The sequence below is a fragment of the Aedes aegypti genome, chromosome 1 (genome assembly GCF_002204515.2).
Source record: "Aedes aegypti strain LVP_AGWG chromosome 1, AaegL5.0 Primary Assembly, whole genome shotgun sequence".
Lineage (NCBI taxonomy): Eukaryota > Metazoa > Arthropoda > Insecta > Diptera > Culicidae > Aedes > Aedes aegypti.
Genome location: NC_035107.1, coordinates 23,040,577 through 23,063,176, shown reverse-complemented (window position 1 = coordinate 23,063,176; position 22,600 = coordinate 23,040,577). Strand labels below are relative to the sequence as shown.

The following is a 22,600-nucleotide window of genomic DNA, read 5'->3' as shown; positions in this document are numbered from 1 at the left end:
ATCAGATTATTAAAAGTGTAGTAATCTCTGATAATTTGGTGTTTTAGGGTAATGGATGTGCTTACCTTCTCAGTGTTGGGGATGTTAGTGATTAGTTCGTACTCACTTATATCCTAGTATTTTTCTCATGAGTTACTATTCCTATTCACGGTTACGGGTACCTATAAATAGAGATAGCGATTAGTCACACGTTTTTTTTAGTCTGACGGCATTCTTATAATATATTCAATGCTATAATGAAAAACCTAATCCTGAAATGACGCTTGTTGACGAGAAGAGAATGATATAATTAGTAAATTAGTAAACAGAGATATTATTAGTAAAAGAAACGGGTTTAATAAGATTCTGTTGTATCCTTGTACGGCCATGCGTGTTCCTGTTCAGCACGATTTCTTCAATGTTAGGAGGTTTTGATTAAACTGTTACCGGATGAGTGTCTGGAAGAATAAATAAAAAACGTATAGAAAAAAAACAAACAAGGACCGCTTCATCATAGACCACGTAAAGTATCGGTTCGCGGTGATGCTAATCAATAGTGTTCATTAGAAAACACTTTTGATTATTATCACCATTGGCACCACTAGTGTGCATCTTTCTCTTCAGAGTAAAGATACATTTAAGCCCCGAGACCTGACAGCAGTCAAGCTGATCACAAGGTTGTGCCTTTGCCCAGGGGGAAAATGCAACCGGATTTCTTCAAAAATATTTCCGAATGTTGTTTTGGGATAGCGGTAAGTATTATTGCTCGTATTTTCCATGATTTTCTCCAGAAGTTGTACAAAATTATTATAAGTATATAGAAATTAATAAATGGAAATTCTCAAAATATCTATCAATCAATATCTTGAAGATTTCTGCAACAGTTCATTTAATTTACAGATTGCCTACAGAAATCTTTCAACATTTTCGTTCAAGATTCTTTCATGAATATAACCTGAGATTTTTCAAAGATCACCCCAGAAATTACTCCAGAGATTACATAAGTAAAATCCAGATTTTTAGCAGAAATTTTTCAAGTAAGTTTCAAGACCTCTATGGATCCATTGATTTCCATTTGGAATCCTTTTCTTCAAAAATTTAACCAACATATTTTTTTTAGACTACTCCAAAGATGCCTCCATGGTGAAGGAAGGTTGCGAGAATGTTTCTCGCATAATTTATGATCTCGCCCTAAAACTTTGTGTGTAGCAAACGAGTGAGCAGAGATGAAAACTATAACCACTGAGCGATTGAGGAGGATATTCGTAGCATTGTTAATTACGAGTAAATTTATTCGTTTACTCAGTTACAACAAGCTACATACTTGGTTACCAATGGCTTTTAGGGCAAGATCATAAATTAAGCAAGATTTCAACTAGACATTTATCTAAGAATTGCTTCATGAATCACTCCAAGATTCCTTCAAGAATTATTTCGTGATTTTATCAAAGATAGCTGATTTATCAAGGAATTTTATCAAAACTTGGGAAAAATGCTTAAAGAATCCGGGAAATATTTTTAATGATTATCCTACAGTATTCTTTGGTTTAACTTTTATGAAAATTCCTGATATTCTTTATGGGAATTCTTGAGATCACCGAAAAAAAAATCCTAGGCTTGGAGAAAGTTAATTTCTGGATAATATACTGCAGGAATCTCTGCGGGTAAAAACATCGAATGAAATTCCTGACGAAATTGGTATAAAAAATGATCTGAGAAATTGTTGCAATATTTGCTGTATTATTTGGTAATGTGAAACCCTAAATGAACGTTTCAAGAAACCATGGACACTTTATTAGAGAAATTGCTCAAGAAATGTTTGGAAAAGCTGTAGAATTAATTCCAGGATGACATGTTGAATAAATTCCAAGTTATAAGTCTGGAGGAACTACATGAGGTATCCCTGGTATAGTTCATTGAGGAATTCCTGGAAGAGTTCTTAACTTTCTTGTCCATGATAGCTCTAGAGGTCCATTGATTTTCGACGAACTTGAGACAAACCGAATCAGTTAAATACTATGCAATAGTTACTAGAATCCCAAGCAATCAATTGATCGGATTGTACTTGAGATCACTTCTGGTACAAATCTAGTTTTAGGGAAACTTTCGCTGATCAAGAGAACATTACGGATATTAACGGAACTTGATTCTTGAAAGAGTAACTCGTGAACTTGAAAGTTCAGAACAAGTTTGAATTAGACTTTTTTTTTACTTGAAGGTAAACATCATTCTGTATAAGCAACATGAACAAACTTTTTGTAAACCGTAAAGTTTGGTTAATTACTTAAAAAATGAGCTAATTAAGCCAAAACATGCCCTTTTATCCGAACTTGCTTGGTAAATGATTTCATACTCATCAGATGAATTCAATAGAGAAATAGCTGTTTCAATAGTGAAACTATTGATAAATGAATATTTTATTTTTGAATACCTAGAAAAACTGATTTAGATAAAAATTGCATATTTGCAACATTGTTGGGTCAAGCATCTATTTTTTTTTACAAAAACATTTTTATCGTAGAGAAATTTTTGACCAAAGTCATGGGAAGGAAATCAATTCATTTGAATGAAATTTTATGGAAATGTTTGAAAGAATAACCGGAAAATCGGAACGCCTGGAGGAATTTTATTGTTGTTTAGAAAAAATACATCATCAACGAATTCCTTCAACAAATCTGGAATGATCTCGAATAAAGAAAAACTAAACTGGAATAGGGGGAGATCCCCCAGTGCCGGACAGCACCCAATACCGGACAAAGTCGAAACATTGAGAAATCATGGTCCAATCAAGATGGTGTATTAGTAGAAAAGAAAGCTATTGTGTAGACTAATGTTTGCGTAGAATAACACATCCTTGAAATATGCATCCCTTTTTAAAAAAGAAGAAAAGTTTGAAAATCTTTAAAAAATTGACGTATTTTCTTAATTTTGAGCCTATTTAGTAATTATTTTGAATATGAAAAAATAATCCCGCAAGCATGATCGAACACAATCCTAATTTGATAGTATGAATGTATTTTGTACCATAATTGAAGTAAATATGGACAAATTACAATTTTGGTTAAGCACCTCCTGTCCTTCAGTTTCGGACAGCTTGATTTGTTATATGATATCTTTGTAATTATTGCATCAGTGTCTCAAAATACTTTCATTTTTCATGGGTTCCGTCGACCATGGTATCAAACATGCAATACAATTAAGAAGAATGAACATTCATAACAACATCGTAAAATGTGCTATTTTTCATCATATATGAAAGAGGTTTTTGATAGGCATCTTGCAAACTAAGAAAAACTCAAATTATTTTTGTAAATGTTGCAATTACATTGAATTGGTAATTATAAACTATTTCTATAGTGTACACATTCAATGATGTTCAAATTTACAGAATTCGAGGCATTTCCAGATCGTGTCCGGTATTGGGTGCCACCTTTTAAGATCGATCAATTTGGTACTAAAATACATCATCAAAACTCAATGTCAAAATTCATATTTATATTTTCAAATTTATTTTTGTACACTATAAAAATGATAATATTTATCATAAATGGGTAACACGAGCCCATCAAATCAATATTTTTCGAATTATGAATTTAGTGGCTTAAGTGTCCGGTACTGGGGGATCTCCCCCTATACCTTAGAGGATTCAATTTATAATCTTTGAAAAATCTCCTAGAGTAAACTGTAAAAATAAATAAATACAAAACAGTATTCCCTGTGGAAATTACTAAATGCCTATAGTATCTTCAGAGTGCTGAAAATCCAAAATATAGGCAAAATTTCTCTAAGCTCTCTCTTGAGAAATCGATGGTGGGATTTTTGGACAAATTGATAAAAAAAATCCTAGAGAACTGCTTAGAAGAGTTCCTGGAACTGGAAAAAACCTCTGGATAAATCAAATTTTGGAAATTTTTCCATGAGGAATCCGAGAAGAAATTTCTGCCATTAGAATTTTGTATCAGGATCTATTCAAAATGAGAAAAGGAAAAGATAACTGAGAAATGTTTTATGAAAAGAGACTTTAGAGCCCATCACATGGGCGGAAGCGGGTCCATTTGGTATAAAAGGTAATTTGTCGTAACCAGAATTATACCCTTCTTTCAAAATATGTCTGTTCTTAGCGTAGTTACGGTATACCTCGTAGATTGGATACTAGCAACATTCTTTCAAAAGATGTCTGTTCTCCATGAAAAACTGTTATGCGATATGACCCAAACAGACTCCAAAGGAACTATTAAAAATACATACAGCTTTGCCAAAGTTGTCATTTTTTCATTCGTACAGTGGCCGTACATTACTTACATAAGGGTTTTGGGGGGTTAGATTTCTCTAGGGTGTCCATTCAAAATTAATTTTCCGATTCCCGGGTTTTTTCCCGGTTGCCAGGGAATTTGAAACCGGCTGACATTATGACCCTGCGACTTGATATTTTCTTGGCGTTTGATAGAAAGTTTTGATATTTAATTTGATTTCCAATATTCTGGTTCTCAATCTATGGATTTTGAAGCAGTTTCAGTATTTATTTCAGACGAATGGGCGAAACCATAGGGGTGTCAACGAGTATCGTGCACCCCTAAATATAGGGAAATCAGAAATTTTAAATTATACACTGAGGCAAATGGACTATCGAAATACATAGGAACCGCTTATGAAAATTCGCACAAGAAACCGAGTTGGAATTCATAGATTTGTCTTGTGAAACCAACAAACGCGGCTACCTAGAATCGAACTAATAACCTTGCGATCGATGGGCCCGTGCGTACAACACGCGCCTATCGACGCCTTGATGTGGGGTACTGCTAAAACGATACATAAAGTGTTCGTATTGCAATAATTGTTTCATCTTTCATAAGACAAAATGTATGAATTTCGATAGTTCAGTTCGCTGTGTGTAAAGTCTACTCTATGTTTACTTTTAGACCATAGATCCACAAAATTAAAAATTTGATGATCAATCCAATCTCTTCTTAGCATGCCTTTGAAAGTATGCATTAGACTGGTTCCCGGAAAAAAATCTTGATCCGATGAAACTGTTGTTGAGTAGATGGATTATTCTCATTTGAAGCAATCCAAAAAAACTGTCCAAGGATACCTAAAGGACTTAGCCACAAATCTGCTGGGAATGAATTTCGGCTCCGTAAAGCGTTAAAAACGATTGAGCGATTGAGCCTCAAATAACCTTTCGGTTGTCGCACCCTAGGTTTTTTTTTGAAACATGAAATACATACCACGCGATCTATATAAAATATAGAAAAACCATCTTCGACAAAGTTGTTAAGGAGGTCAAGTGCTGGCATGCGGCGATTATTTAGTTTTGGAATTCCACCACCAGGCGGTGCTAGTGTGCATGAAAGTTTTGTTTTGCAGATATCTCAGACTCCTGACCACTTCGGAATATGGCTTCTTCAGCAAAGCTGTTCAGTAGCTACCATTATTTTAAAATCTCAATATCTTGGCTTGAATAATGATAGCCCTTGAGCCACTGTACAACTTTGCCGGAGACGCCATCCTTCTAAGTGGTCTGGCCCCTGAGATATCTGCAAAACTAAACTTTCATGGTCACTAGCGCCGCCTGGTGGCAAAATCAATTTGGTCAATAAATGATAACTTTTGAGTTACTGAACAACTTTGTCGAAAACGCCATCTTCCTAAATGGACAAGCTCCTGAGATAAGACCCCATATTTCGAATGGATTTTGAAATATATCAATTTCAAATTGTAGTTTGCTCGAACCGTATAAAGTGCGACTTCTCTATGTACATTTGTTTATTTTACCGCATTATAAAGGGCCATAGTGTAAACAAAAACACAAGTATTGTTCTTAAGAAGATTTGTGATCTAAACAAGGCTTCGCCAAAAATCAGTATCAATATCTCCAAGGCAATCTGTCTAGGATTTCAGTCAAAAATCACTTGAATTTACAAAAAAAATAAATGGAAATAAAAAATCAAAAAAAATCACAAGCTGTTTTAAATTTTATGCTTAACAACGTGAAGAAAACAACAGTAAAATATCTTTATAGATTAGAAATCCACTAACTACTTTGCGGTGATTCGCCAGCAAACATAAGCCTAAGCATTGATGACCGTACAATTCGTAGTTGCTACTCCGTGATTGACCGCAATAATCAAAATTGTACAGGGAATCAACATATGCAGCTTGGGAATAGCATTCATCTTCAATGTACAATTTCGAGAACTCCAATCGTAGTATTTATTTTATTTTTTTTTTTTATTTTATTGATGTACAATTTCGAGAACTCCAATCGTAGTAATGTCAATAACAGCGCCGGTCACGTCCTTACGGTTATCGGGGAAGGAAAGGAATGATAGTGTGACGTCCATTGCTACTAGAGAGACCGAGATCACCTCTGCATCTCCATGGTTTTCACAGGAAAAAGGATTGTTAGTGGGAGGGTTAACAAGCTACATAATCAGGACTCACTTTGATAAGTGATGCGATTCATGTAGCCTAAATTTGAAAAAAAAAGTTATCTATCTGTCGTCGACAATTTTATTGTCGAACTATTCAAAGGTTATTTTTTAGTTATTAAGACCAATATATAAAAGAATATGCTCGTGTAGTTCAAAATATTTAAAACAGGAATAAAGCCTTATGCCGGCACTTACAGTGACGGACCATCCATAGTTTGTTTAATGATTAAAGAAATGAAACATTGTCATGATACAAATGTATGTTAGGGTTCATTCACAAATTTCATAACGCCGAAAATGGATATTTTTGACATCCACCCACTCCTTCGTAACGCATTTTGTAAGAATTTTATTGTTTGTATAAGCTGTAACATTTTAAGAACACCCACCCACTCCCTATAGCGTTATGAAATTTGTGAATGATCCCTTATCACAAGCATGAAACGAACTGAAATGCGGAATAATAAAAAGGAATGGTTTTGCGAACAATACAACTAACACCTTCAAATGCTATAAAGTAGATTGATAAAAGGAAAGTTCTCACCGAATGTCAGAGGATGTCTTCATGGGAAGTTCATCCATTGTAGCTGCCGGAGCTACCTTTTTTCAGCTAGCGAAATGTAAAAGAAACCCTACTTGAATCCTGCTCTTCTTTATCTTGCGAAGGCTTCGATTTCACAAAATATTGACCGATGAGAAACATTTTATCATTTCTCAGTTTCAGTTTCTTCAGATTCGAATAGTTGATCTTTTTCCCTGCAGATTTGCTGCAAAGACGTTTCACTATCTTTACAAACTTCTAAATGCTTCTTTAACAATACTGAAAAACCAAGTCACTTTTAAATGGCACAATCGTCGGCCGAATATCAGCAAAAACGCTAAAATTATCTTTGCATTGATTCGCCAGTAAACGGTCAGTTATAACCTCAATGAAAACCTATCAAACATCTCACCAAGATGCTTACCAGCATCAGGTCGCTCCCAAACCAAAATATATGATATGATCAAATACTAACAGAGATTTGTTTTCCAAGGATCCCATGACGTTCCCTTTTTTTTAATCTGTTCAATATCTTGCCACAAACCATCTCATAAAAATCGATTAAAAATAAAAAGACGAATCTGCCAGAGATCTCTACAGATATTCAATGATTTTTTTACAGGATTCTGCTGAAAATTAAAAGCTGTAGCAACTCACTAAAAGTTAGTGATGAATGCGAATTATCTAATAGTCGTGCACCTCTCCTCGCAGAAGTTTCTAATTCCAAGCAGTGATTATAATTTAAATTAGGGGAACTTATGTATTCTCGGCAGCTTAAGCCGATGCCGTGCTTCTTTTGTAATTTTTTCGACCATCAGCAGACAAATTCCGTGTTTGTCTATTTACATTTATGCGTTGCTTAATCCTCTATCGATTCACACCGACAGACTTGTTAAAATGCTTTTGGAAACGTTTTTAGAACGCTGCGAACATCCCTTGTCAGTGTGACTATTGTCGGCAGCCTCAATCTCTTCGGCAACTTTCCCATAACAACTGCTGGTGAATCTCTTCGGCAGCTCCAAATCAGTCGCATTTTGAGGCGTGCCCATTTGAATTGATGACATCTCCGGCGATATCGTTTGTTTAGGGGTCTATTTTGTAAATCGAGCGGGTTCATGTGACTCGTCTGTAGTCATTGTCGATCAAAGTAAGCATGCATATTTCAGATGTCACCCGTCGACTCAACTGTCAATAAACTCGAGTGACAGAGCCAAGTCGAGCGAGATTTTTGGTCGACAGTGACTCCAGTCGAGTCGTTTTTGATCGACTCGACTTATAAAATAGGGCCCTTAGTCTCGGAAATCTCGCCAGCGGGAAGCGGGCAGAACAATGAATCATCTAGATGTTTCCACTGATGTGTTTTGATAGAAAAATACTGTATATTTGGTGTTTGAAATTTGGTTGCCGATAATAGTCGAATGGTGCCGAAGCCGTAAGTCTCCCTAATAAGTATTTATTCATGTTTATCCTGGTGTGGTCTACAATTTCCCGGGTATGGATGAACACCCTGATCTATACCCATGGAAATGAAGGAAATATCCATTACGAAAATATTCTGGATCGACCGGTAAGCAAACCCAGAAACCTTCAGCACGACTTTACTTTGTAACCGCGGACGTTACCACTAGGTTCAGGAAAGCCCAAAAGAACAGATTGTTCTCACGATTTTTAAAATTTTAAACGTTGCTGTTGAGCCCTTTTTAACCCGCCCACGCAAACTAACACCACTATCTGAAAGATTGCTGTTAGCTTTTCCTGATAGTGGTATTGGTAGGCGTGATCGAGTTGAATTGGGCTCAACAGCGTCTTGCGAATCCAATGTTTACCAATGTCGATGTGCCCTTTTGAAATGTTTGTCCAGAATTGACCTTAACAAACTTAAATCTGGAAATTAAAAAAAAAAAAATGCGTAGCACTCTGGAATTGAACCATACATCTTTTAATCGATAGGCCCGTGCATAATATAAAAGTGTGCCGCGTGTTAGATTGAAAATAGACTTTTTAGATACTTGCTGTGATCTAGTCTCTAGATATCTGCTACCAGCCCTGATGATGAAATGACCCAGACCCGTCCCCGAACGGTACTCGTACTCACCGAGACGCTTCCGATCGGCAGCGCTCAGATTCTTGCGGTTGGCAAAAATCTTACGCATTTTGGCGCCGATTCCTCCCTCGGAGTCATCTCCTGCATCATCGACCGGCATCGTAGAATCGTTGTTGTTCTGAGGAGGTTCCTCGTACTGTTGTTGTTGCTGCTGCTGTTGCTGTTGTTGTTGCTGGAGATAAGATGGATGGAATGTGGAGATTAGTAAGCCGTTGGATGTTTTTGGACGAAATACGACGAGATAGGGGGGAAACAGTGACTCTTCTGATGATGCACTCAATTTTTTGGCAAGCGGCGCATACACTCTCGGACTCGGCAAAACTACTGACACTGACTGCAACGAGAGATTCTCGATTGATTGACACACACGTGATTGCCCTGGAGTTTGTCGCTTCTAGAGAGAAGTTCCGGTGGCGCACCTGTCGCTAGTTCTGATCTGGAGAAAAATGCGCGCACGCCAATAAATCGATGTGACTCCGTGGCTTTTTCTTATGGTTGGCAATGGTGGTGTGGTAAAAGAGACCTTGTGATTTTTTTTTTGTTTATTTGTAGGTAAATGAGACTAGCAGATACATACTCTTCTACATTACCGCCTTCGTTTCCCTCTTGCTGCGCGGGAAGGAGGAGGCACGTAGGACGATGCGTAGGGGATTCTCTCCGCTGCACTTCACCAGGGCTAGCTAGCGCACCACACGTGGACTTCCGGCGGCGAAGCTGGCAGGGCTTCTTTCCTCCACACTATATAGCTATGGCCATTTTCTATTGCGTGTGCTCTCGTGAGCTCCGACTAAGGGAGCAGTCTTTCTGTACCCCAACGAAAAACGAGGTTTATGGAACGTTCAAGAATTGGAACGGACGGAGACAGAATTCGAGCGCTTCACCTAGTGTCACGGATTCCGGTCGTCGGTTTGGGCGCGGTGGAGCTTGCGTGGAAGCGATGTGCGCGAACCCGGAGACTAGCCGAGAAGCCACGAATTCTATGCTAGATGCGCGGATCATGATCGTATCTACTGACTTGGTGTTGGGAAGTACTTTGCGTCTTATTGCAGCAACATGTTATCGATTTCTTAGATTAGTCTGTGAGGTATTTGCGATTGGATACGCCTGTTAGATCGGTCCAAAGGACATCAAATTATGAAACCAATCCCCCCTTAAATCTATTACTGATAATTCGAGTGCTTAAGGCGAAGATAAATTGAAGTCAAACCTCAAATTTTCAAAAGCACGGATCTGGAGAACCAAACATCCGTTTGAGCTGAAAACTTAATCGATTGGTCACTCGCTGGTGCTGACCAATCGATTAGGTTTTCAGCTCAAACGGATGCTTGGTTCTCCAGATCCGTGCACTTGAAAATTTGAGGTTTGACTTCGATTCATTTTCACCTTAACATCACTCCATAAGTGTCTTAACCTGAGAATTGCTTTTAAGATTCCATGCAGAATCGCTCCGAAGATTCTTTCAGATTTTTTTAAAGAGAGTCCTAAATTCTGAATTTATCCAGTGATTCTTCCATACAAGTCCCTAGGACTTTCTCCAAGAATTCCGCTAAGAGCATCTTCCAAGCATTCAACCATCAATTTCTTAAGATACCTCTTCAGGGAATTGGCTTGTTTACATATGGCTGTTTTTTACATATTCTGATTCGACGGTTCAAACTGAGCATCCAAAGTTTCATAATTTTCCTTGCCCTGGAACTATTTTTAAAACACGTTTGAACTTAGTATGGAAATTGCGTTTGAATAACCCCTCGGCAAATTTTACTTCGGGACGAGCTGTCATTATGTTAATTGAAATGTCATTGAGTCGACGGTATAAAATATTGTTTAATCATTTACTATATCAAAATTAATATACAGTGATCCCTCCATGAGTCGATGTTCCATGACTCGATATCGACTCATGGAACCATACTGGAAACAAAATTTCATGGTTACTATGATGGTCCCTTCAAACAGCTTTCCAAAGGATTGCTGTTCCATGACTCGATATTTCCATGGGTCGATGGTCCCTTTAATATCGACTCATGGAGGTTTCACTGTATTAAAGCGCAATAAAATCGTGTTACACTTAGAAAAATGAGCTCTTTCGATTAAGCTACAAAAAACCGTGAATTTTTCATTACTAAACAACCCAATTCTTAGTTTTTCCTAAAACATTGTTGCTCAGAATGTCTTTAAAATAAAATATCAACCAGATGTTTTTGAGGATAACTTCAGAAATTACTCTAAAGATTTCTCATTAGATACCTTATGATATGCCTACATAATTCTATGAGAAAGAATTTATTCAGACATTCTTCCATCGCAATACAAGATTTTGTTTTTCTCAGAAGCTTCTAAAGAAAATCGTTAAGTAACATCTGATGAAACATGTGTAAGTTTTAAAGTAACCCTTGATGAACTTTTACAAGAATTTGTCAAAAACTCTTGAGCTTTTGAAGAAATTTTAACTTGGATTTCCTTGACAAATTACAAGATAATTTAAAAACTTATCAATCGAACCTCGACGAACGAAATTCCTGAAAAAATAGTGAATAAATGATCGGAAGAATCACTTGAGAAACCGATGGATTTTATTGCAAATGCTAACTTTAAATATCTATCACGTCAGTTTGACTGTTGAGCATTATTCAAACAATTCCTCCCCAAGGTGAAATGTAACATTCACGCGATGCGTAACAAAGTGTTGATCGGCATTCAACAAATCGCAGGCGATAAATAACAAATTGCACCATTCCACTGAATTATGCCAGTTGCTTCAACCCCAACCTTGCCTCCGCCTGGGCGCTGTCAGAACCGGTACAGGCGTAACTGACAAATTGTTTACCGAGTCCAACAACAACCGGCGTCGGTCGTCATCGCAGCCGAACTCTGAACTTTGATCGGATGGAGGTAAACAAAATGCACGGGAATTTGAACGGGGAAATAACAAGGTACCTAGTGACTATTCCTGAACCCTTGCTTTTCGGTGCTGTCTGGGAAGACATCACCCACTGACCCTCATTTACTCCACGAGTAAAATTGATCAAACATTTATACCGCAACACCGGATGGAATGGGATTCGCATGGAAAGCAATAAATCGCGTTACATAGCAAGTCGTCCGGACCCAGCCAAACGGCGGCGTTTCCGTCCCGTTCCCCTCTGAACAAAGGTAATAAAGAAATCGTGGCGCCTTGAAGTTGAATGACTACTGCAGTGTTCTTGATTCATAATTTTTAAACAGGTAGGTACACCTTTACGGTCCTACCTAGTTCGGTTATGAACATTATTCTACCATGAAATTTGCAGCACAATTTTTATTCATTTTTTCAATGTTAGTCATACACTAAAAATAATCCAAACGTCATAGCTACGTGAAAAATCACGTAGATTCGTAGAAATGAATTTTCCTTGACTTCACCTGACTAAGGTAACAATCACCGAATCATAGGTAAACATTAAATGTAGCTTCGGTCATTCTTACTGTGGTTAACCTATCAAGCTTATGTGGAAATTTCGTACATGGATTGATTCAGCTTGAAAGTATTCATTATATGGTTCATTCTGTGTTATGATGGCGTTAGTCAACAACAAGCTTCAAGAGTAAGCAGGTCAGCTATTTTATATATTATTAATTAGATTAATCTGAAGGTAAATTTTGTTCTTGTCGCTGATAATCTAATATTGAAGAAAATTGTATTGTTTTAAGATAACAATTGCATCGCATCTACCGACATGGATCGAAATTGGACTTACAAGCGGCTTTGGTAGTCTGGAGTTAGACGAGGATGTTTTCCTCGCCGAAAGTCAAACGTGTGTAAATCATCCATCTGCGTTTTTATTATTGATTTACTTCATTTGTCACATTCTTTCATTGATACAGGAAGGACACCCATAAACATCTGGCAGAAGAATCCATTCTCGAAATTCCCGAAATTCGCACCTAACTATCAATTTATATAGCAGTGACATGAAAACTCAGTGTCCCGTGACGAAAATGTTTGATCTCTTTCGATCAGCTAATAAAAGTTGCATATTATTGCATAATATTCACTTTAGTTCCATATCGTTTTATTGCAAAATTATGCATCTTCAGAAAACAGTGCAAAGCTAAGCAGATTGCATCTATACCGATTTCAGTTGACTTGTACTGGAAGTTTTATTTAGCTTCCATCAATTCCCTTGGTGAATCATACGAAAATTTCACGTAGCTCTTACGCGGCTCTCCGATAGAATGAGACTAGTTCCACTAGTCTACAGTCTTCCTTCGATTATGGATCTCACTATCGAGTTGGAGAACCATAGTAAAGTTTGGTTTTCGTGGCTATCTCGATGGTCCCTTGGATCGCAGTTACATTGATTTTGTGTTTCATAAATTGATATCTTCTTCTTCTTGGCATTAACGTCCTCAAAGGGGACAGAGCCTGCTTATCAGCTTAGTGTTCTTATGAGCACTTCCACAGTTGTTAACTGAGAGCTTTCTTTGCCAAAGTTGCCATTTTCGCATTCGTATATCGTGTGGCAGGTATGATGATACTTTATGCCCAGGGAAGTCAAGGAAATTTCCATTACGAAAAGATTCTGGACCGACCGGGATTCGAACCCAGACACCTTCAGCATGGCTTTGCTTTGTAGCCGCGGACTCTAACCACTCGGCTAAGGAAGGCTTCAAATCATAAATAAATTGATATCTCCTCGATGAACTCCCATGGACCCCAATCAGGAATGTTTTGCTATTTGGTGTATTTTTTTCTGATTAGATAATAACTTTCATTTCTTCAAACATAATTGAATACGTTTATCTACATTGTTGGAAAGAATGAACATAAGATTTTAAGGTTTCCATACAAAAAGGTCATGTTAGAAAAACTTAGTTCCAAATATCATCTAAATGATAATAAATTTTATAAACTTGAATGAAATGATTATACAGATAGTAAAATGGGCGTTTATACAACCCATTTCAATGAGATATTTTTGTCAGAGTCAGGTCAATAAACATACAGGGCAATATGGGCCACATTGAGATTTTTTATGCGTCATACAAATTCTTTTCAATTTTCATACAAAAAATCTTTTCATAGGAGGAGGAGGATCTGAAAACCGCCAAAATTATCTTACGTAAATAATGGATCGCCTTCAAATAACCACAAGCATTAAAACAAGCAATGATATGGTTACTCGGGGTATGTTTGTTTTGGATAAGATGGTGTATGTACTGAAGTCAATCCCTTATCCTCTTAAAATTCAAATATTTTCGAACAAATATGTGCTTTTTGCATGTTCAACGAGTGTACTAGGGTGCCGGTGCCAATAGTGGATTAGCTAAGCAACAAAAAACCATAACATAATAACGAAAAGTCCTAAAAGTAATTTTTTTGGTTTCAATCGAAATATTTCAAATGGAAGCGAATTTCGTATTCGAAGCGTTCCTCCTCTGTGCACATTTTACTCATTCAGTTTTGTTTATTACCGTTTGCACAAAACTGTGTACAGCCCCCTTTGCACATAATCTGGACTGCACGAAAAAAGGCCGATTTTGTGCGCTCGGCACTCATTTTTGAGCGGAGCAAGTTAAGCGTGTACCTACACACTTATATCAAATCTCGGATAAAATTCGTTTGATGACCTCTCAGCAAAAGGGGATTATCACAAAAGGCTGAATTACAGAAGGCCGAATCACAAAAGGCCGAATACATTCTAGCCTACCACAAAAGGCCGAATGCACAGAAGGCCGAATCACAAAAGGCCGAATCACAAAAGGCCGAATCACAGAAGGCCGAATCACAGAAGGCCGAATCACAGAAGGCCGAATCACAGAAGGCCGAATCACAGAAGGCCGAATCACAGAAGGCCGAATCACAGAAGGCCGAATCACAGAAGGCCGAATCACAGAAGGCCGAATCACAAAAGGCCGAATCACAAAAGGCCGAATCACAAAAGGCCGAATCACAAAAGGCCGAATCACAAAAGGCCGAATCACAAAAGGCCGAATCACAAAAGGCCGAATCACAAAAGGCCGAATCACAAAAGGCCGAATCACAAAAGGCCGAATCGCATAAGGCCGAATTAGAGTTACAAACCTAAAGAATAAAGCATGGATATGAAAAGAACAAATCCATGCTTTGTTAAATGCAGTCATGTCAGTAGTGTAGTAGCTCAGTAGAGGAACTGAGGCGGCAGAAGGCCGCCGAAGTCTCCGATATCCGAAGGTTGTGTATAGCATCTATTCGGTGTCATGCAAATAGCAAATCCAGGCGATTGCCCGGTATAATGCAAGCAAAGGATGTTTTTCCAGTTTTTAGGTCCGACGAGCGACAGCGAGTTCGGACAGCAAGCGTTTGCCCGGTATAATGCCAACACAGTCTTTTACGCAACAAGCAGGAGAATGATTGCTGCGATAGGGTATAACAAGTGTTTAAGGTGATTATAGAACGAAGCCACACCTCAAATTTTCAAGAGCACAAGACTTGTGAACCAAATAGCGCTCCGCAAATTTTATCCCATTTGTCACTACCAGCAAGAAAGTAATTTGATTGATTTACAACGCGAACTCTTGTCAAATTCTCCAGTCTTGTGCACTTGAAAATTCAAAGTTTGGCTTCGTTTCATAATCACCTTAAGTGATCATAAGAATACTAAGTTTACTAAGAATACTTTTCATCGTAGTGCCTGTTCGGTTTTGACTCGGTTTGAATTTGGCAACACGGAAATCAATGTACACAAAAATGGATCATGGTCAGTCACAAATCCTGTCAATCTCAATGATTCTGTGGGCCTTCTTAAGGCTTACCATATTCAAAATAGGTAAATTTAATACGTCGATACAAGTTTTATTAAAAATAACCATTACATTTTGGAACGGTTCAATTTAGGTAACATGAAAATTTTTGCATGTTGCCAAAATCGAACACTGTATACCCTTCCAGTTTTCGCCAAGTTTTTACACTAATCTTGTACAAAATACAACAGCACGACTACTTAAGCTCCAATTATAGAACTTTTTTTTGGGTGTGTCAGCTAAGAATAGACCAGCTGACACACCCAAAAACCACTCTGATTCAGCTAGTAATGATACTTGTGCATCTTGTCCCGTTACCCTACTGTAAAAATGTCCATAACATTGTAGAAAAATGAGGCTTTCCCTAAAATTTATTTTAATATTTCGGCCTTCTGTGATTCGGCCTTCTATGATTCGGCCTTTTATGATTCGGCCTTCTGTGATTCGGCCTTTTGTGGTAGACCCCAGCAAAAGTGATGATTGATGTCAGCGGCACCCACAGGTGCTTCTATAAACAAACTTGATTTTTTGCTGACAAATCAGCTAAAACTCAGTTGCTGACCGCTCGGCTGTGCGGATCTCTGCAAAATAATGAAAATTAGCCGAGCTCAACGAAGTGTGTGGTTCACGGTTGGCCACATAAAGTATTTTAACATTGTGCGTAAAATGTTTTAAATTAATAAGTGTTCTTAACTGTTACTTCTGTTTGTCTGTGCCTTTACTATAGAAGAAAAATATCAATATACTGATAACGTTATTTTTTGAGCGTAAAATCGCTTGATCCAATATTGGTACACGTTCCAGTAGTTGCACTAGTGCTCCAGTAGTATATATTCGGGAATGATTCAAGAAACTTCAGAAAAGAAATGTTGATTTGTACTTATTTTTGAGGGAAAACCCTCAAAGCAGCAACCAATATCTTTCGAATGAAGCATACAGATCACTACTGGAACACGATGGAAACTTTTAATGCAAGGGAGTATTTTTTTCGCGAAATCTTACCCGACCAGTGGATTACAACAAAATTGTAGCAGGATTATATCAAAATTTGTTACAAATAACACATTTTTTTTTTAATTTTTGTCAGAAGCACTTTGAGTTGATGAAGCAATTACAATTACAACAAAATCAGTTATAATAACAAAGGCTGTTTGAAATTTGTTTCAATAAACATAATTATTGCACAATTTGTTATGAAAAAAATAATAGCAATTGCTTATAATGAGCGCTTTTATTCATGCAAAAAAAAAAAATATAATTCAGTTGTGGAAAATAACAAAATAAGTTATATTATTGATTGGTTTGAAACACAATTAGTAAATTTTGTGTAAATAATTACATATTTTGTTTCAATTGTGTTTGGTGTAGAAGAAATTGTATTATAATTATTTTAATAAGTTGTTATTTTAACAACTAATCAACCAAAATTATAACATATCTAGAAAGATTCGCGAATCAGGCGAAACTGACAAAATGTACACAATTTAAGAAAATATAGCGTTGAAATTGTAGCTCGATTGTCTATTCACTGCACTTGAACTTTTCCCCTATCGATAATTTAACTATTCAAAAAACGCAAATTTGTAGAAGACGAAACTTCAGCTCATGCCAAACCACACACTTTATTGATTACGCCTGTGTTTTTGTTTATCAAAGTGATGGGCGCATCTGAAATCGAAATCAAAACACGGCGAGAGTAAACGGCGACACTGCAAACAAAAAATAAACAAGGCGTACATGGCGGGCTTAATTGAAACCAGAATGTAAACACGGCGCAAAGTAATAGGCGACACTGAAAATAATATCGATTACAGGCTCATAACATTGGGCGATACTGGCATCCTTGAGTGCGTTTAAGGCGAAACCTTATAATATTTTTTTAGTACGAAATAGCTAGGGAAAATGTAGGAGATGTGTGTGGTATTGATGAGGATTTTAAAACTAGGTTTTTGAAATGTATATTAAAGTGGAAAGGTTAAAGTTTGAGTATATTTTCTCCAATTGGGATTAAAAATTGCACATGAGAATTTCATTGATTATTTTCTCATTGTTATTGATTTGTCAGATAGGCCCTAATCGCGAATCCCTCTCGATATTCTGTTAGAAAAAACACGCTAACTGAGTAACAAAATCTGTTACAACACTGGTCAGGTAACTATTCGTATGACTTTTTGATAAGAAGCTGAAATTTGGCAGATCGACTAAACTAGAGGCGATTTATCCACCAAAAAATAGCGCATGTCATTTTTATCGAAAAATATACTCCCTATTAGGTAAAGAAAGCATAGCAATGAAAAAAAATACTCTGGTCATGGATGACATAAAATTATAAACATTTGTTTTGGAACAATAAATCAGTGGTTCTGTCATAATGCCGAATATTTTGTGAGATTTTTTTTTCAAAATTCTGCCCTGAACCCTGTGGGAATGTTGTCCGGCATTTCATAAACATCATTTTCAGAATTCTTTCAAAATTTTTCGTACGATTCTGACAGAATCTCATATAGTATTGTTTGAAAGACCTGTCCAAGATTTTTCATTGAATTCCCAGAGTTCATGAAAACTGTTCTTAAGATTCCGTCAGAATCTCACTCAGAACGTATTTCAAAATTCTGTTCTTGAATCTGAAGAAGTCTTTTCTACTTAAAATTCTGTAAGAATTTTTTTTAAGATTGTTTAAGAAATTTTTGAAATTCACAGATTAATATTCCGGATTAAGTGATTGAACAGGCTAATCCTACTAGGATTATGTGAGAATCTTGCTCAAATTTTGTGAGAATTTGAAAGGCTATATAAAACATAATATTATAGCTCAAAATTGAAGAATCTAGTTTTCGTAATCAGCCTTAGGATGCTCAAACATCAAGTTTATAGAGCAGCGGAAAGATGAGATATTAGAAGGGTATTCAAGCTCTTCGCGAGCCGCACAAAATTAAGCGGGACGGATGCAAGTAATGCAAGAATTCAATACGATGGCTTTGGAAGGAGATCATACATTCAAATGCATTTAGCCTCCAAAAATGCAATCAATTATTTTATTTCAATGCTTGTTCGATTAAGGATCATAAACATTACCTTGTGATCGTTTATAAGAGAGATTCATTCGCGGAAGCTGAGATTTCTGTCAAAGTTTTTGCCAATCGGGCATCGAGAACTGTCAAAGCGTGAGCCAAACGAACATGTGTTATGTTTATTTTGAACTTTTCTTGAGAAGTAATGTAATCCGCTTGAAATTATTTCGGTGAAAGTTGTTTTGCAACGAGCAAAAATTATGAAATATTATAGAAATGGAATTTTTGTGAATGCGATATTTAGTTGTTGATTTTTGAAATGTAGCTCTCATATGCCCTTAACAATGAACCCGTTATGATTGCAGTCTCGATTCAATTAACTCGAAAATGGGTAAACACATCATTTGCTTATTACCGACACCTAGTTCACGGTTGGCCAAACACAGTATTCAACATTGGGTGTTCGCATGATTGTTCTAATTGATAACTATTCTATACGTTTGTTTGTCTGTGATTTATCTATTTAGGCTAACAATTTTAACAGGTACGCTATCAATTATAATGGACTTTTGCGCATTTTTCTGTCCTCCAGGCAGGCTCATAGCAAAAGACGGCTTCTGTCGTAGTCAACACCTTGATGTGTTTATCCATTTTCGGATAAACTGAATAGAGTTGATATAAAGCGATGTTTTGTTTAATGTTTATGGTTCGTAATCGAACAAGCGTTCAAATAAATCAACTGATTGCATGCTTGGAGGTTTGGAGGCTTGCAGGATGCATTTTATGGGACCTTCCTTAGCCGAGTGGTTAGAGTCCGCGGCTACAAAGCAAAGTCATGCTGAAGGTGTCTGGGTTCGATTCCCGGTCGGTCCAGAATCTTTTCGTAATGGAAATTTCCTTGACTTCCCTGGGCATAGAGTATCATACCTGCCACACGATATACGAATGCGAAAATGACAACTTAGGTAAAAAAAGCTCTCATTTAATAACTGTGGATTTAATCATAAGAACAAGCTGAGAAGCAGGCTCTGTCCCAGTGATGACGTTAATGCCAAGCAGAAGAAGAAGAATGCCAAAGCCATCGTAATATTGAATGTGCTTCAACTTGTAGGCGCATTATTGACAGATTAAACGATATCAAAAATTGATAACCAAACCATAACAAACTCTAAACAAAGCAATGATCTATATTTTCATAGCAGTAACAACTGATATTCACTTATCGCCAGGCACATCCTTGTTACTATGATCACTGTATTGATTATATCGTTGTGTATGGCCTGCTTCTAGGTTCTTCTTGGCATACTTACCAACAGGGACAGAGCCTCCTTCTCAGCTTAGTGTTGCACATCGTTCCACAAAATTATGAATTGTAGACTTTCTTTGCCAAAGTTTGCCATTATGAATTCGTATAACGTTGAGTACCAGGTACGATGATACTTCATGCCCAGGAGCAAGAAAATTTTTATCACGAAAAGAACCTGGATCTGACCGAAAATCGAACCCAGACACCCTAGTCATGGCTTTGCTTTGCATAGCCGCGGACGCTACCATTAGGCACAGGAAGGCCCCAGGATGAAATTGAGGTGTACATTCACGAAAACAATTATATTTTGCAGTGATAGTGTGCTAATTTAGTCTTGTACCTCGTCACCGTGATTTTAAACCATATTTTCTTCTTGAAAGTAATCCTTAGTTGACCCAAAACTGTGGGGTGACTGTATTGTATACGTCAATCACTTGAAACGTAATCTTTACTTCGATTTTATACCTTGAAAAGAGCCAGAACGAACTAACGCACTTGTTCCACATTGAATTTTATTCTTCCCAAAATACATCAACAAACTGAGTCCTTTTATGATTTGAATTGATTTCATTTTCTGCACCAACTAACTGTCCTGGTTACTGGGGTCCAATCGATAACATTTTGCTGCAATACCTAGACCTAGAACAGACGCGAAGTAAGTTACGGCTGAGGGTAGGTAAATTATCGCAGTGGCATAACCCCGCCACCCTGGTAGCCTACCTACCCCCACCCATCCAGAAAGCCATTCGGACATACGATCATGTCCAACGAGATGATGTTACCCCCGGGGGGTTGAAGAGGAAAGTGGGGGGACGTGTATGCACTCACAGGAACGGGAAGAAACAAGACTGAAAAGCTATGCGGGAAGAAAACTCGTCGTCGACGCCATCTTGGAAAATGCGGACGGGAAAAATCTGCACGCGAATGCGTCGTTCTCGCAAGAACCGCCGGGTGTTGCAAGTGGCCGCCCTACTGCATGCCGCCGCCAGCCGCTTCCAGATTTTCACCGGATTTTCCGAAGCACCGTTTATTTATGGACGCCATCATTCCGTATCAGGGAAAGATGGTGTGTGGTTTTTTTGCGCTGTAAACTGGTTTTCTAGTACCCGACAGATTTTCGTTCCTCTCTTCCTCGCGCTCTGGTGGAAATTTTTACGGAAAATTCTTCCAAAAAGGGGGAGGATGCAGTTTTACAAATAAGAAGACAGTTCGTTTTGCGTTCGAGGGTCCAGAACGGTTTCAGAGGTGAACGGTCCCCGGCCCGGTGAAGCCCTGTGCCCCCACCTCCCCCTTATAACAAGGGGAAAGGCAGAGACCGAGCCCCACCCGGCCGGGGAAGCGCCTTGCGGACAAATGAACATAACTATATTCGGAAAAAGAATTTCTATTTACTCGCTCTCTTGCATTTCCAGACGTCCTGCCGAAAAAGTAATGAATAATGTGGTAAAAGAAAGGAAAATATGAATATTACAACGAAAGTAATATGGGGAACGCTGACTGTATGGTGAAAAAGAAAATGGCCGGTGTCTGGCGCTGATGCGAGAGCAAGTAGTAATTAGGGAAGAAAAAACCTTCCATAAAATACCTGATTGTTCCCGTTGGAAGAGACAAACTGCTGGTCGTACTGCTGCTGAATCTGCTGTTGGGTTTGGCTCCGGTTTTGGGCACCACGGGGATTGTTACGGCGATTCATGTTGCACTTGGGAAAAACTTTCCTGACCTTTCTGGTTCAATCAATGAAGCAAAATTTGCACAGCGCACGCACACACACACACTCGATGCGGGGGGAGCGAAATGCGAACACAACTCTACACTGCCGGCGATCACGAAAGACTGTGCTGATGAAACGAACGAATGCCGAACGGGACCGACCGATGATGTCGTCATCGCCTCTCCACGACGCCACTGGGAAGAAGCCGGGAGGGAACGGGACGGGAATTGGAACGTTTTGACAGCGAATGTCACTTTTGACGTGGTCCAGTGGTAATTCGCAGGAGGCTAAAGTAAAACATTCGCTTACACGGAGAAATCGGAAAATGCTATTTAACATATTGGGCGGTATGAATAAAACGTAGTAAAGTTGAGTTTACTTCATTGGGTGATATGAATAAAAAACTTTGAACTTTACTACATGTAGCATCTACTCAACAACAAAATCCACAAAGTTTACTACACTTTTGGTATGAATAAAAAACTTTTCGAACATGTAGTATTTACTACTTTCGAACATGAGCAGTGACTGAAGCTGCACGTTAAGAAATTTCCATTCAGAGTGCAGAGTGTTCACAATCTATTCAGAGTGACGCCTAAAATTAATACAATCATGCATATGAAGAAAATGCATGGAATCTAATCGATTACGCGACAATTTGCACAAATCATGAAGGTGCTGTTATTTGACAAAATTTGTAGTGTAATTTTGCGATTAGTCTGGTATTCTCTTTATGTCTATGATTTTATGAT

General features: G+C 37.8%; 1 protein-coding gene across 4 annotated transcripts in view; it reads right to left on the bottom strand.

Annotated features, from left to right (window-relative positions):
* The window catches only part of LOC5577042, a 33,298-nt gene extending 11,307 nt beyond the window's left edge, over positions 1–21,991 (bottom strand). The window contains exons 1-4 of one of the 4 annotated variants that reach the window (XM_021839138.1): positions 21,723–21,991; positions 21,530–21,554; positions 9,636–9,862; positions 9,050–9,230 (exon numbers count right to left, since the gene is read on the bottom strand). In XM_021839138.1, coding sequence (XP_021694830.1) covers positions 9,050–9,158 — 109 coding nt within the window. In that variant the 5' untranslated portion in view covers positions 9,159–9,230; positions 9,636–9,862; positions 21,530–21,554; positions 21,723–21,991. Of the gene's footprint in view, positions 1–9,049; positions 9,231–9,635; positions 10,237–10,441; positions 10,469–21,529; positions 21,555–21,722 lie in introns of those variants that run through there. The other 3 variants (XM_021839140.1, XM_021839139.1, XM_001663088.2) reach the window with 3 other exon arrangements.
* Between the last annotated feature and the right edge of the window lie 609 nt (positions 21,992–22,600).